Genomic DNA, 17289 nt, shown 5'->3' with positions numbered 1-17289 from the left:
AAAATATTTGAGTTAAGAGTTTGGCCTTCAGTTAAAACAATGTGAAATAGTTTCACTACTCACGCCACCTGGAACACCACAGTGTAATGGTGTGTCCGTACGTCATAACCGTACTTTATTAGATATGGTGCGATGTATGATGTCTCTTACCGATCTACCACTATCGTTTTGGGGTTATGCATTAGAGACAGTTGCATTCACGTTAAATAGGGCACCATCTAAATCCGTTGAGATGACACCGTATGAACTATGGTTTGGCAAGAAACCTAAGCTGTCGTTTCTTAAAGTTTGAGGTTGCAATGCTTATGTGAAAAAGTTTCAACCTGATAACCTCAATCCCAAATCGGAGAAGTGCGTCTTCATAGGATACCCAAAAGAAAATGTTGGGTACACCTTCTATCACAGATCCGAAGGCAAGATATTCGTTGCTGAGAATGGATCCTTTCTAGAGAAGGAGTTTCTCTCGAAAGAAGTGAGTGGGAGGAAAGTAGAACTTGATGAGGTAACTATACCTGCTCCCTTATTAGAAAGCGGTTCATCACAGAAATATGTTCCTGTGACTACTACACCAATTAGTGAGGAAGCTAATGATGATGATCATGTAACTTCAGATCAAGTTGCTACCGAACCTCGTAGGTAAACCAGAGTGAGATCCGCACCAGAGTGGTACGGTAATCCTGTTCTGGAGGTCATGTTACTTGACCATGACAAGCCTACGAACTATGAGGAAGCGATGATGAGCCCAGGTTTTGCGAAATGGCTTGAGGCCATGAAATCTGAGATGAGATCCATGTATGAGAACAAAGTATGGACTTTGGTTGACTTGCCCATTGATCGGCAAGCCATTGAGATTAAATGGATCTTCAAGAGGAAGACGGACGCTGATAGTAGTGTTACTATCTACAAAGCTAGAATTGTCGCAAAAAGGTTTTTGACAAGTTCAAGGTGTTGACTACGATGAGAGTTTCTCACTCGTATCTATGCTTAAGTCTGTCTGAATCATGTTAGCAATTGCCGCATTTTATGAAATCTGGCAAATGGATAAACAAAACTGCATTCTTTAATGGATTTATTAAAGAAGAGTTGTATATGATGCAACCAGAAGGTTTTGTCAATCCTAAAGGTACTAACAAAATATGCAAGCTCCAGCGATCCATCTATGGACTGGTGCAAGCATCTCGAAGTTGGAATATACGCTTTGATAAGTTGATCAAAGCATATAGTTTTATACAGACTTGCGGTCAAGCCTGTATTTACAAGAAAGTGAGTGGGAGCACTACAACATTTCTGATAAGTATATGTGAATGACATATTGTTGATCGGAGATAATGTAGAATTATTCTGCAAAGCATAAAGGAATATTTGAAAGGAGTTTTTCAAAGAAAGACCTCGGTGAAGCTGCTTACATATTGAGCATCAAGATCTATAAAGATAGATAAAGACGCTTGATAAGTTTTTCAATGAGTACATACCTTGACAAGATTTTGAAGTAGTTCAAAATGGAACAGTCAAAGAAGGAGTTCTTGCCTGTGTTACAAGGTGTGAAGTTGAGTAAGACTCAAAACCCGACCACGACAGAAGATAGAGAGAGAATGAAAGTCATTCCCTATGCCTCAGCCATAGGTTCTATAAAGTATGCCATGTTGTGTACCAGACGTATTGTATACCCTGCCCTGAGTTTGGCAAGGGAGTACAATAGTGATCTAGGAGTAGATCACTGGACATTGGTCAAAATTATCCTTAGTGGAATAAGGATTTGTTTCTCGATTATGGATGTGACAAAAGGTTCGTCGTAAAGGGTTACGTCGATGCAACTTTTGACACTGATTCAGATGACTCAAAGTCTCAATCTAGATACATATTGAAAGTGAGAGCAATTAGCTAGAGTAGCTCCGTCCAGAGCATTGTCGACATAGAAATTTGCAAAATACATACGGATCTGAATGTGCAGACCCGTTGACTAAACTTCCCTCACAAGCAAAACATGATCACACCTTAGTACTCTTTGGGTATTAATCACATAGCGATGTGAACTAGATTATTGACTCTAGTAAACCCTTTGGGTGTAGGTCACATGATGATGTGAACTATGGGTGTTAATCACATGGTGACGTGAAGTATTGATGTTAAATCACATGGCGATGTGAACTAGATTATTGACTCTAGTGCAAGTGGGAGACTGAAGGAAATATGCCCTAGAGGCGATAATAAAGTTATTATTTATTTCCTTATATCATGATAAATTTTTATTATTCATGCTAGAATTGTATTAACCAGAAACATAATACATGTGTGAATACATAGGCAAATAATATGTCACTAGTATGCCTCTACTTGACTAGCTCGTTGAATCAAAGATGGTTAAGTTTCCTAGCCATAGACACGAGTTGTCATTTGATTAACGGGGTCACATCATTAGCGAATGATGTGATTGACTTGACCCATTCCATTAGCATAGCACTTGATCGTTTAGTTTGGTTCTATTGCTTTCTTCATAACTTATACATGTTCCTATGACTATGAGATTATGCAACTCCCATTTACCAGAGAAACACTTTGTGTGCTACCAAACGTCACAACGTAACTGGGTGATTATAAAGGTGCTCTACAGGTGTCTCCGAAGGTACTTGTTGGGTTGGCATATTTCGAGATTAGGATTTGTCACTCCGATTGTCGGAGAGGTATCTCTGGGCCCACTCGGTAATGCACATCACTATAAGCCTTGCAAGCATTGCAACTAATGAGTTAGTTGCGGGATGATGTGTTACGGAACGAGTAAAGAGACTTGCCGGTAATGAGATTGAACTAGGTATTGAGATACTGACGATCGAATCTTGGGCAAGTAACATACCGATGACAAAGGGAACAACGTATGTTGTTATGCGGTTTAACCGATAAAGATCTTCGTAGAATATGTAGGAGCCAATATGAGCATCCAGGTTTCGCTATTGGTTACTGACCGGAGACGTTTCTCGGTCATTTCTACATAGTTCTCGAACCCATAGGGTCTGCACGCTTAAAGTTCGATGACGGTTATATTATGAGTTTATGTGTTTTGATGTACCGAAGGAGTTCGGAGTCCCGGATGAGATCGGGGACATGACGAGGAGTCTCGAAATGGTCGAGACATAAAGATCGATATATTGGACGACTATATTCGGACATCGGAAAGGTTCCGAGTGATTCAGGTATTTTTGGGAGTACCAGGGAGTTACGGTAATTCGTATTGGGCCTTAATGGGCCATACGGGAAAGGAGAGAAATGCCTCAAAGGGTGGCCGCACCCCTCCCCATGGGCTGGTCCGAATTGGACTAGGGAGGGGGCGTCCCCTTCCTTCCTTCTCATTTTCCCTTCCCTTTCCTTCCCTCCTACTCCTACTACTTGGAAGGGCTCCTAGTTCTATTAGGAAAGGGGGAATCCTACTCCCGGTGGGAGTAGGACTCCCCTAGGGCGCGCCATAGAGAGGGCCGGCCCTCCCTCTCCTCCACTCCTTTATATATGGGGGCAGGGGCACCCCCAAAGACACAACAATTGATCTCTTGATCTCTTAGCCGTGTGCGGTGCCCCCCTCCACTATAATCCACCTCGATCATATCGTAGCGGTGCTTAGGCGAAGCTCTGCGTCGGTAGAACATCATCATCGTCACCACGCCGTCGTGCTGACGAAACTCTCCCTCAACACTCGGCTGGATCGGAATTCGAGGGACGTCATCGAGTTGAACGTGTGTAGAACTCGGAGGTGCCATGCGTTCGGTACTTGGTCGGTCGGATCATGAAGACGTACGACTACATCAACCGCGTTGTATTAACGCTTCCGCTTTCGGTCTACGAGGGTACGTGGACAACACTCTCCCCTCTCGTTGCTATGCATCATCATGATCTTGCATGTGCGTAGGAATTTTTTTGAAATTACTACGTTCCCCAACACGAATTAGTCTGACATAAGGTCTCAGTAGTAACAGACCCCGATCGATCCTGCCGTACAACATCTGCGATGGTGCTTTGTAAACCCAACTCTGCCCAGAGTTCTTTCGCCCTTTTGCAAATAAACAGACAATGTTTATTGTCCTCAACTCCAACCGCATATAGCGTACATTGAGGGATAAGGGGTATGTGTCTGTTCGCAAGGATTCCATAGCAAGGTAACCATCCCTTTAGGATCTTCTACGCAACTTTTTATTTTTTCATGGGATTTTGAGGTTCTAGATCTCCTTCCAAATTGTGTTTGTGTACACATTTCCCTATCCATATCCACGAACAAGGAGTTGGCCATACTAATGCTCAAATTCTCCATGGTATGTCAATTGTACTGAGAAGGTTTTTGATCGCGTGTAATTCCTTGTGACAAAATCCTTCAGTAGGTGTACATTCAACGGGATTTGTAGGATTCTATGAGCATCTACTGGAGAAAAAAAATATCTCTTATCAAGGTTTCATCCCACCGTACATGGTAAGGATATATGATTTTGTCCACACATTTGAGCATAGTTACACCTCTAGGGTGATAACTTTCGATGAAGGGCTTGATGGGATCCAGTCTTGCCAAATATTAATTTTTTAATCTGATGCCACTCACCAAATGCAAGCCCTTTGAAAAGTTTGGATGCCTGCTACGATACTCTGTCATGTATAGGAAAATCACTTCTTTGGTCTGACCTTCAATATGTCCCCGTCGAGATAATACTCTGCACTCAACACACATGCACATAAGGAGTCCGGATTCTGAATAAGTCGCCAACGCTGTTTTGATAACATAGCAAGGTTAGAACCATGTAGGTCTCTAAATCCCAGACCCTCTTTCTTCGGTACACACATTATCTACCATGTGAACCAATGCATCTTCCTCCTCTCATCATTATCACCCCACCAATCTAGTTATATCATCAGTAATTTTTTACAAATTCCTTTGGGTAGTTTAAGCACTGACATTGCATATGATGGAATTGCTTGAGCTAGTGACTTCAGCAAAATTTCCTTACCCTGCATAGAAAGAATTGTTTTCTTCCACCCTTTAAGACGTTGGCAGACACAGTCAATGAGATGCTGAACAATCGTTTCTATCCAAAATATGTATGTGAAAGATATTCAGTAACAATATGTAGATCTGTGCATACATCCTCCCGTATACCAACAGGATTAGTTCCACGAAGGGATTGGTTTCCCTACAATCAAACAAGGCCTTAGGGAGGACTACCAAGCAAACATTGCATGAATCACGAAGGGTAGCAGATGTTGTTGCATTAGGGCATCTCCAATGGCAAGCCGTAAATTTCCTCCCGCATCCGTCCACGGACAGGGGGGACCAGTCCGCAGACACGAATGCGGGTGGCCGTCATCCAACCATAGTCGCATGCATTGCAAACACTTTTTCAACAAATCGGATGAAATTCATGCAAACATGGACGGATTTCATATAAACATGACGGGTTTCATACAAATACGATGGATTTTTATTACATTTTTAACATTTAGAACAAAAACAAAACGACCCGACTCTAAACCTATCCTATGGTGGCGGTGCCCGGCTACCAAGCCCGTGTCGTCCTCCATCCGCTATCTCATGAGCACCGGCGATAGGACCCGTGAAGTGAAGATGCCGTCTCCGGCAAGGAAGAGTAGAACACGGGAGACAGATGGACCCACACGAGACTTAAGGCCCTGCTGCCTCCCGTGGCCTACTCATCCTCGCAGGAGTCCGCGACCTGTCCCTCGCTGGTGGACGTGAGGCCCACGATGGAAATGGTGGCGCCGACGATGTTGTCGTCCCACCAGGCCGCCTGATAGTTCGTCGGTGGCACGTAAGACGCACAACTAGCATTGTTGTCCTCCGAGATCGCCTGCAGCTGTGCCTCCGTGGCTGCCTCTTTCTGGCGAGCGGCGGCTTGAGCGCGGACGGCATCGTAGATCGCACCCTGCTCCACGACGAACTTGGGGTTCACCGTGACCATGGGCGCCATAGCCTCCTCTCTCGTGCGCTCGCCGTAGATCTGGCCCTCCGCTAGCCGGTGTTACTCCAAGGAACAAGTTGTACCACTGTTCCTCCCGTGCCTGCTGAAACGCCGAAAAAGGTGTCAGCGCAGGGTGCACCTCCGCCATGGTGGTGTTGTAGTGCGCTTGCTCCATGGTGAAGCCTGCGTACACAAGAGGCGTGGGAGCCGGGGCGGTGTCGTCAGAGCCCGTCTCCATCGTGGTGTCGTCCTCATCGTCGGAGACCTCACGTGAGCTGGCCAGCAAGTCGGCCTCGATCCGCCTGGCGTGGCGGCTCTCCCAGGCAACGGCAAGGACGGCCACCGTGTGCGGCTCTCGCACAGTGCTTCGCTAGCCTGCAGTCATGGCAGACGTAGTGCAAGGGAGGAGGATGGGGAGTGGCTTGTGTTGTGGAGTAGAGTTAGCCGAGTGTGGTCGCCTTCAAATAGCGGATTTCGGTGAGGCCAGGCCTTCGGTGCGTCAATGCGCGGCGTGGGAGTGGGTTTCTTGGTCGGTGAGCCTGCTTAATGGCGGCATACGGATAGACAGGGCATTGAACGGGCGTGGTATATATCTGTCCCATCTCGTCCAGTCACACGTCTCCGGCATTGAACAGGCACGAACATCGGAGATGCGTCTCGGGCGGCGCCTTCGGCTTGCGCGCCGCTTCAAGGGCGAAGGCGGTGAGAGGTCATGTCCGCCATGAGCCGTCTTCAATGCGGAGCGGCGCGCTCTACAACGACATGGATGCGGACAGCTGGCGCCAAGTGGGAACACGCACTGACGAGGAAGGAGGGTTTGGGTGGGCCAGGGTGGTTAGAAGAGGACGTGGGAGCAGGCCGAACTCCTGCAAAGCTCCCATGTTTGTCTACTGTTTACGGGAGAAAGTACGTTCAAACCGTGTTGTGGATCGATACAGAATCGCGTTGGATGGCTTTCGCGGTTTGAAGAGTGCAGTTTGGAAGGACGCATGAGGTTTAAGGGTCGGTGTTGAAGATGCCCTTACACGATCGGTGACACAAGCATTCACTTTAGTATATCACTGACATTTCAGATCCATGTACATAGTATTTTTAGCATCATCCATGAACAAGTTTCAGAGGCTGACCGTATATACACCGATTCCTAAGTCATGCATGCATCCAGCCTCCGTAGCCTTGTTTTCTAAATTTAAATGAAAATTACTCTTCTGCTTTGCTACTACATTCTGCGGGGCAATCTGCACCTAAAACTGTGCTCACGCCGACAGGTGGGGCCAGTAGCTTTCCCCTTGCGAAGAACCTTGTTGCCGTGTGGGGTCGCCAGGTCAGCGGCTTCACCAGCTGGCTCCTACCGCGGCCAGTGTACTCCTCCTACGCCGACCAGCTCCTGGGCAGCAGCGACGTCCGCGACGAGGCGGCGCCGAACATCTGGTCGAGGGCGACGACGACGCCCATGGACAGCGCCGTTCCCAGGCGGTGGTCAGGCACCACCAGCCGGAACACGTCGTCCCCCACCGACTCCTTCCGCCGCACCTCCGCCACGGGGGCGCCCCCGCGCGCGTCCCGCACCGCGCAGCTCCGCCGCCCGTACGACCCCTCCACGACGTAGGCGGCCGCGTCGGCGCCGGCCGAAGAGGGCCCCAGCGGCGTGACGTGCGCGAGCGTCTTGTCAGACGCGCGGCGGCGGAGGCCGGTGTGGTGACGGCGCACGGAGAGGAGCGGCTTCGCGGCGGTGGCGGAGGCGCTCGCGTCGCCCTCGTACACCACCCAGTGCTCCCCCAGGCCCAGGCCGAGCTTGATCTTGCGCCGCACGGTGAGGAGCGGCTTCCCCGCGGCGTCCATGAGCACGACGTCCTCGGCGCGGCGTCGGCTCCCCGACGAGGAGCCGTAGCGGTCGACGCGGAAGGCGAGGCCGCCGGCGGAGTCGAAGACGGTGAAGCCGTCGCAGTTGAAGAGCAGAGACTTGCGCCACACCGTCAGCACCGTGGGCTGCTGCTCCTCGACGACGGCCCTGCCTCCAGCCGGCAGCTCTGGCGCGGCGACGTTGGGGTGCACCTTGGCCATGCCGCTAGCTCGTAGATAGTTAGCTTGGCTCGCGGAGAGGGGCGCGGTCGAGCTGGCCGGCGTGCTTGCGGTCAGGAGGTTGGAGGAGAGGTGGAGAATGAGGAGAATCGGGGAGGCGGGCGGGGGATATATACCGGCCGGGTTGGACGGGAGGGCGGCCGAGCTAGGAATAAGGTGAGGTGGACGGCAGAGCACCGGATGCATGTCTTGTCTACGTGAGAATACTTTTCAGTTTATCAGAGTTTTTCCTCGAGGACCTGCTTTTTGTCACTAGACAACAATGGACATTTTCTTTTCTTTTTTCGTCTCGGCAGTTGCAAGCTAGCATGCTAGCATTATTCTTGATTGATCGACATGGAAATAGGAATTTCGCAAACACAGAGCACATGGAAATAACGAAACTATCAAAGAGACGACAAATCTCTCTCCTTTTCTAATATTTCCCATTTGTTGCTGTCATTGGATGTATGAATGACGGGCTACCGCGGGGGCATGAGGGAATCAGGATAAATCGTGGACGGGCGGGCGGGCGGGCGGGCGGCTGGGCGGCCGTGCAAAGAACATATTCGTTGAGCAACAGCTAACCGCACCGGACTAAATTTGATCACTTTGTTGTAATCTCCTCAAAATGTAGATAGATAAAGTCGTAGTGATATGGTCCATAGTGGAAGGCTGCGGCAAGGAATGAAAGTTGTATACCTTGCCTCCAAAGCAAGGGTCCTCAAACATCGCATGCATGTAGGACGTATGTGCGCGTATAAATTCCATTCCCTAAATTCGCTTAATAGTTAACCTAGAAGGAGCCATAGTGTAATGAACTGTTTTTTTTCAGGCGGGGAAAATATGTGTCTTGGTCATATAACTCGTGAATTTCATTTCATGGCATATAACTCATGCATGTACGTAGACTAGAGCAGTATGTAGCTCGCCACACTAGCCTATACCGCTGGTCAGTTCATTGGATGGAAAACTAGAAGCTACACTAGGGCAAGTATGCCAGTTAGGGTGATGTCTACCAACTGGATCCTAATTGTTGCTCCATGCATGCATGCAATTCAGTACAGTACTCCCTCTGTCCCGTGATGTTAGACATTTTTCGACACTAGTGATCCAGCACCTACATGCAAATGATCCTTTGTCCAAAACTGACGTGTACGGATTTTTTTTTCCAAGGTGGGAATTGGGAAACGCAGAAAACAGAACATATGCTCGCTATATAAATCAGAATTTGACGCGCATATGCCAGCAAGTTAATACTATGATCCTGACGAAATTATTCATTACCGGATATGCTAGCTAGTAGCAAGTTAAGATGATTCGGGCAAAATAATTCAGGGATATGCTATGCTCCATATGTAGCAAGCCATTTTGACCAGGACGAAATTATTCAGCGGCATGTCCAGCGTACATGTATACTTGGGCAGCGGCAGCTGAATGAATCACGGATGAACACACACTTGGGTAGCATATGCGGACCCAAAATGTCGTCACACTGAAGCAACAAAAAAGAAAAGAAAACATGCGACTCTTGGAGTGAAGTCGGCATCGAGCTAGCTAGCACCCTACTCAGCTTTCAACGTACTGTACGTAGTACACAGGATAGCACGCATAGAGGTACATCGTACGTGCATGCATGTAGCTAGCTAACTTGGCGCCGAAATTGAGTCAGCTAGCATGTGCGCCACATGGAGTGTCCATCCAACGACATACGGGATGCGCACACGTGGCTAGGCCACGGCCAGCAACGTATTCCATCCAGCTGGTCGATCCATCGTACACTTCCGTTTCCAACGTAATCAACTTTGAAGAACGATCGAAGCCGAAAAGGATAAAATAGGCAGGGTGGCTACACAGTCTGAGGCATTTCCAGCTAATGAATGCCATGGCACGTATACTTGCAATACGCGTAGTATAGAACGATGGATGCATGCATCCATCACAGCACCAGTTACGTAGATTCAGGGGGAATATTTATAAGGAGCACGCGTAGAAATATTTCTAGGGATTGTGCAACTTTAGCAAAGATCGTGCGTGCATCTCGAAGCCTTGGGATATAGGAGTACAGTAGTATAGTACTCCCTCCGTTCCTAAATATTTGTCTTTCTAGACATTTCAGATGAATTATAACATACGGATGTATATAGACATATTCTAGAGTATAGATTCACCTATTTTGCTTTGTATATAGTCATTTGTTGAAATATTTAGAAAGACAAATATTTAGGAATGGAGCGAGTAGTTCTTGTAGTCGATGAATCGAACAGCGTGTTCCTCTGCATGCGGATACAAAGCAGCGCTGTTGGACATCCATGCAGGCAAAGTAATGGGAAACTTCAAGCACTGTCTCCACGAGTCGTGTGTGCGCATGCGCGCGTCGTCGACCCAGTGTCCCGGCCGGGAGTGCTAGCTCCTTGTCTTTTTCTGCCAAGTCGTCTCGTCTCGACGCACAGAAGCCCCACTGTAATTTTTGTAACATAAAAAAAGAATCTCTCTCAGAAATCGATGGTGCGCGTGCTCTCTTCTTTGCTCTGACTTAAGCAACTTACTCTAACAGGGGCGGACAAATTTCGTGTTTTTGACCCTTTTCTAATAGTTAATCGAGATCTGACCCATATTTGTAAAAATTTCAGGACCTGACTCTTTTACTACCATCAGAGACCTTGACGGTAGGGTTGCACACCCTATCAGGAAAATTTGCTAAGTATGGAACACAGTGTATGCTTGCACCTACCGTCGGGCACCTTAGCAGTAGGGTTATATAGCCTACCGCCAGCCTGTTTGGTGATAGGGGTGTTTCCTACCGTCAAGGTGTCCGGCGGCAGGCTGTTACACCCTATCGCCATGGACCCTGTCGGTAGCAGAATGGTCAGATTTCAATTTTTTTTACAAACTAGGATCAGATCTCGATTAAATTTGAAAAAAGGATCAAAACATAAAATTTCGCCAACAGGGCAATGCATGCGGGCGCAACACGCCAACACCATCTATGAAAAGCTAGTAAAAAAAACGCACTGCTAGTGAGCAACAGTAGCTAAATAAGGCAGGGCGACTATGAAAAAGGCATGCACAGACAGATGAATGCCTTCCCACCGGCACTTCTTCCCTGCGCGCATGACACTTCACAAACTGCTGCTCTATCTGCTGTTCGCCGCGTATAGGGCGTGTGCACACTGTATTTTGCCGGGTGGTGGAAACGTGAGACGGCCTTTGAATTTTGCCTGAGTAGCTAGGGCAGTGCGTGTACTGTTCACGGCACACATGCATGCACCGGCCCTTGGGATTGCTTGCTACGCCATCCAGGGACGTGGACGGGGCAGACGCCGAGCATTATTAGATTGTGAGTAAAGTCTATTTTAAACCTTGAACTCGTAGAGATAGTCTAAATTAAGCCCTCAACTTTGAATCCCTGAAATTAGCACCCTATATTCACCAATCCCGGTCAATTTCAACTCTAAACCGACCCAGACACCAGCAAACTAAACAAACAAGGCTTTTGCTCGACGGAAAGACAAAAACGGTAAGAGAAAGAGCACACCAGCAAACGACCCAGACACACCTTTTTAAACGAGGCCACCTATGTTTGAGTCAAAAGGTATGGCGTCGCAAAGATTTTAACCTTGGGCCCATGACCAAAACTCGTCTTTGAAGCACAAGTACCATCAACAATGGCTAAAGTGAAAGACTTGATCAATTTATGCATAATGGGGGGAGGGAGAGTTCATTGAGAGAACAACACTCCCCCTATGTCCATGCCTACACCTAAACTAGACAACAAAATGAGCGTGGTGGGGTGTGCAAGGGTTCAAGCCACATTGCTCAAATCAATGATATTTAGCTCATGCCTTAACTCGCGAAATCTTGCTTCATCCAAGGGCTTCGTGAAAATATCTGCAAGGTTGTCATGAGTGTTGACATAGTTGAGCTTGATCTCTCCTCGCCTAATGTGATCCAGGATGAAATGATACCGAATCTCAATATGCTTCGTCTTGAAGTGTTGCACCGGGTTGAGGGAGATCTTGATGGCACTTTCATTGTCACACCAAAGAGGCACTTTGTCACCAAGTGACACCGTAATCCTTTAAAGTTTGCCTCATCCATAGGAGTTGTGCACAACAACTACCGGCGGCAACATACTCCGCCTCAGTGGACGAGAGAGACACACAACTTTGCTTTTTGGAAGACCAACTTACCAAAGAGCAACCAAGGAATTGGCACCCTCCGGAAGTGGACTTCCTATCCACTTTGTCTCCCGCCCAATCGGAATCCGAGTACCCTACAAGCTTGAAGTTTGATCCTCTTGGGTACCATAAGCCAAAGTTTGGGGTATGAGCCAAATATCGAAAGATTCGTTTGACCGCCACATAGTGACTTTCCTTAGGTGCGGCTTGAAACCGTGCACAAATTCCCACACTCAACATGATGTCCGGTCTAGATGCACAAAGGTAAAGCAAGGATCCAATCATGGAACGATATACCTTTTGATCCACCACTTTACCATTGGGATCTAAGTCAAGTTGGCACTTGGTGGGCATTGGAGTGGAGGCCGGCTTGACGTCACTTAGCTTGAATCTCTTGAGCATGTCTTGAGTGTATTTGGATTGATTGATGAAGGTTCCTTCTCTTCTTTGCTTCACTTCGAACCCTAGAAAGAACTTCAACTCTCCCATGGAGGACATCTCGAACTTTGAGGTCATGAGAGCGGCAAATTCCTCATTGAAAGCTTTGTTAGGAGAACCAAAGATAATATCATCAACATATAATTGGCACACAAACAACTCCCCTTTGACCTTCTTAGTAAAAAGAGTGGGGTCGATTAGCCCAACTTCAAAACCACGGTCTTGTAGCAACTCGGTAAGGTGGTCATACCACGCACGTGGGGCTTGTTTAAGGCCATAGAGTGCCTTATCGAGTTGATACACATGATCGGGAAAGTAGGGATCCTCGAACCCGGGGGGTTGCTTGACGTAAACCAATTCATTAATAGGACCATTAAGAAAAGCACTCTTCACATCCATTTGTTGTAACTTAAAGTTATGATGAGAAGCATATGCAATCAACATGCGAATGGATTCAAGACGAGCAACGGGAGCAAAGGTTTCACCGTAGTCGGTACCCTCGACTTGGGAGTAGCCTTGTGCTACCAAACGAGCCTTGTTGCGAATGATAATCCCATGGGCATCTTGCTTGTTCTTAAATATACACTTGGTTCCTATGACATTGTGATTCCCAGTCAGTCTTGGCACCAATCTCCACACTTTGTTGCGCTCGAAGTTGTTGAGTTCTTCATGCATGGCATTGAGCCAATCCGGATCTTCTAGCGCTTCATAGACCTTGTGGGTTCCACACAAGAGACAAACGCGTGATGCTCACAATAATTTGCTAATTGTCTATGAGTGCTTACCCCCTTTCTTAAGCCTCCAAGCACATTCGTCATGAGATGATCCTTGGTGGAGAGCTTGGAAGAAACCTTGGCGGCACGACGCTCTAATTCCTCCTCGGGGGTGAGACGAGGAGTGGTCACTTGACCATCTTGAGCGTCGTCTTGGACTTGTTCTTGTTCTTGAACTTGCTCGGAGGAGAGAACTTGACCTTGGGCATCACTTGATGTGTCAACACTGTCTTGAGCGTGATCTTGCCCTTGGTCATGTTCTTGAGGATGAGGGCCTTCATGTTGTTCTTCGGAAGCGTGTGGGCCTTGGGTTGGTGATGGATCCACTTGAGTGGAGCTTTGTCCTTCTCCTTCGGCCACAAGGGGTTCCTCAATGGGTAGGATAAAGCCAACACCCATTCTTCTTATGGATTGGGGAGGAATTTCATCACCTACATCACAAGTGCCACTTTGCTCCATTTGGGAGCCGTTATTCTCATCAAACTTCATGTTACACGTCTCCTCAATAAGTCCCGTGGATTTATTGAGGACACGGTAAGCATGAGAGTTTGTAGCATAGCCAACAAATATGCCCTCATAAACTCTAGCCTTAAATTTAGACAACCGAACACCTTTCTTGAGAATGAAACACTTACACCCGAATACCCGGAAGTACTTGAGGTTGGGCTTGTTACCGGTGAGTATCTCGTATGGAGTCTTGTTCAAGCCCTTGCGGAGGTAGAGCTGATTGGATGCATGACACACGGTGTTGATGACTTCGGCCCAAAAGTTGTACGGAGACTTGAACTCCGCCATCATGGTCCTTGCCGCATCCATCAACGTCCGGTTCTTCCTCTCCGCAACACCGTTTTGTTGAGGGGTGTATGGTGCGGAATATTGATGCTTGATTCCCTCATCACTAAGAAATTCATCCAAGGTGTAGTTCTTGAACTCGATGCCGTTGTCACTTCTTATTGTCAAGATCTTTGCATTGTGTTGACGTTGTGCTTCATTTGCAAAGTCAATGACGGTTTGTTGGGTCTCGCTCTTCCTTTTGAAGAAGTACACCCACGTGTACCTTGAGTAGTCATCCACAATCACCAAGCAATACTTCCTACCTCCAAGACTATCGGAGGATGGGGGCCCAAAGAGATCCATGTGAAGGAGCTCCAAGGGCCTCTTTGAATAAATGATAGTCGTGGGAGGGTGAGCCTTCTCATGTAGCTTTCCTTCGATACAGGCACTGCAAGCACGATCTTTAGCAAAACTAACATTCGTTAGTCCACGGACATGGTCCCCCTTGAGGAGACTTTGCAAAGATCTCATATTGACATGGGCTAAACGGTGATGCCAAAGCCATTCCACATCAACTTTAGCCATTAGGCATGTCGCGGTCTTAGTGGGTCGCTCCGAAAAGTTAATCACATATAGACCATTCTCGACATGTCCAACAAAAGCTACTTTAAGAGTCTTGCTCCATAAGAGGGCCACGGTATCGATATCAAAGAACGTGGCAAAGCCCATGATTGCAAGTTGACGAAAGGAAAGTAAATTGTATGCAAGGGACTCAACAAGCATGACCTTCTCGATCGTGAGATCATGCGAGATGACCGCCTTGCCAAGTCCCAATACCTTAGAAGATGAGGCGTCACCCCACTCGACATTGGTGGGCATAGATGGAACTTTGTGCACGTCCACCACCAAGTCCTTGCTTTCAGTCATATGATTTGTAGCTCCGCTATCGAGCAACCATGATCCACCACCGGAAGCAAACACCTACAAGAAATCAATGCTTGGTTTTAGGTACCCATTTTGTAATGGGTCCTTTGATGTTAGTAACAAGGGTCTTAGGAACCCAAATAGACCATTCAATATACTCATGAAGAGAACCAACAAATTTGGCATAAACATGCCCATCACTAGCACATCATAACACATAAGAAGGGGTAAAATCACCGGCTTTGTTGAGAGGGGTGACATTGCCCTTCTTGACATTGTTCTTCTTCTTCTTCTCCTCGGGGGCACTCTCTCCCTCCCTCACAAAGGTTTGCATGAGGGGAGGAGGTCATTTGGTCTTGTCATTCTTCTTCTTGTTCTTGGAGTCGGGCACGTACCCAACCCCTTCCTTGACCACACTTCCCTTTTGGTTGATCAAGAGATCGTTGAGGTTCTTCTTGCCTTGTATGCAAGTCGCAAGACCTCTTTCAAGTTGCTCCTTCAACTTAGCATTTTCCTCAACAAGATGTATATGCTCACAACACGGGTTAGTAGCATTTGCATTATCAATTAAAACCATATGAGGAAAAGTTACTTTCTCCTTAGTTAGCTTCACTTGGAGTTGATCATGAGACTCCTTGAGACTAGCGTGAATACCCTTCAAGGCCTTGTGGGCCTTGTCAAGTATATCAAACTCCTCTTTAAGTCTAGCAAGATCAACCCCGAGTTTGGCCTTCTCGGAATTTAGCACACGAGAAACAATGAGGACATGATCATAATCTTTCTTTAACTTAGCATGATCAACGTTGTGTGACTCCTCAAGAGCCAAACGAAGACCACGCTCTTCCTCAAGAGCATTGGAAAGATCCAAAATCTCATCGGCATAGTCACGACTATGCCCTTCCATCTTAGAGATGGTGTCTTCATGAGCCTCGATCATGTCATTGGCTTCACCAAGTTGCTCCAAGAGAAAAACAAAGTGCTTCTTGGATTTTCCCTTGAGTTTGCCCATAAAGGCCTCAAACTCGTTAGCCTCCACATTAGCTCCATCAAATTCATTAATGCTATCCTTCGGGGAAGGATGATTAATGATGGTAGTTTTGATGTTGGAGGTTACCTTGTTGGTGGCTTTAGCCATGAGGCACTTGGCGGTGATGCTCTCATTGGGTGAGTCGAAGAGAGACACACGTGACGTTGTTGCAATGGCAACGGAGGCCATGGCAACCGACTCATCATCTTCATCATCGTCATCATCCTCATTGTACTCTTCTTGCACAACCAAAGCCTTGGGAGGAGTCTTCTTGGTGAAGTTGTTCTTGTTGGGGAACGACTTGGCCTTGTCCTTTCGGATGAGCTTGCCACCATTGTCTTCCCTCTTCTCATACGGGCATTCCGCAACGAAATGACTCACGTTGCCGCAATTGTAGCAAGTCCTTACACATTGCTTGCCCCTTGTGCCACTCGAGTTGTTTTTGCTAAAGTTTGGCCTCGAGTTTTTCTTGCTCAAAAATTGCCTTGAAGCAAGTGCCATGTGTTCATGATATGCATACTTCGTATCTTCGGGGGTTGCTCTCCTCTTCTTCCTCTTCTTCTTCTTCCACGGTGAGCTTGGCCTTCAATGCAAGGTTAGGCTTCTTTGCCCGTTGAGAACGGAGCACCGCATTGTCGGCGGTCTTGTCCAAAATATTCATGGCCACAAACTCATCCAACACTTCGCTTGAGGTCAAAGTGTGGAAGTACGGTCTTTGACGAATGACGGAGGACATGGCCTTGTGATAGGGCATCATTGCCTTGAGGAATTTGCGCTTGATCCAATTGTCATCTGTGTCCTTGCTTCCGTGATCTCGTAGTGAGACCGTGAGTTTAGTTACTCTCCGATAAAGCTCATGAGGTTCTTCATCTTCTTTCATTGCAAACTCATCGACCTCATCTTGTACCACTTCATAATTGGAGCGTTGAATGCTTGCGCTTCCCCGGTAGAGAGAGACAACACAATGCCATGCATCTTTGGCCAAGGCGAAGGGACGAAGATGAGGTAAGTCTTCGGGTGGAATTGCATCTTGAATGATGAAGAGAGCATTCTCATTGAATTGATTGTCCACGGCTTCCCGATGAGTGAAGTTGCTTGGATCATGTGGATAGAAACCTTCTTCAATGATTCTCCAAAGATTAGTGTTCACATGATTTAAATGA

General features: G+C 47.2%; 1 protein-coding gene across 1 annotated transcript; it reads right to left on the bottom strand.

Annotated features, from left to right (window-relative positions):
* Nucleotides 1–6981: 6981 nt before the first annotated feature.
* On the bottom strand, nt 6982–8102 carry LOC125555923 (protein LURP-one-related 8-like). Its single transcript, XM_048718727.1, has one exon. It carries the CDS (start codon nt 8010–8012, stop codon nt 7320–7322), a length of 693 nt encoding a protein of 230 aa, XP_048574684.1. The 5' UTR covers nt 8013–8102; the 3' UTR covers nt 6982–7319.
* Between the last annotated feature and the right edge of the window lie 9187 nt (nt 8103–17289).

This window comes from Triticum urartu, chromosome 5, assembly GCF_003073215.2.
Source record: "Triticum urartu cultivar G1812 chromosome 5, Tu2.1, whole genome shotgun sequence".
NCBI classification, from domain to species: Eukaryota; Viridiplantae; Streptophyta; class Magnoliopsida; order Poales; family Poaceae; genus Triticum; species Triticum urartu.
Note: the sequence above shows the minus strand (reverse complement) of the source record. Positions and strands in the feature narration are given on the sequence as shown.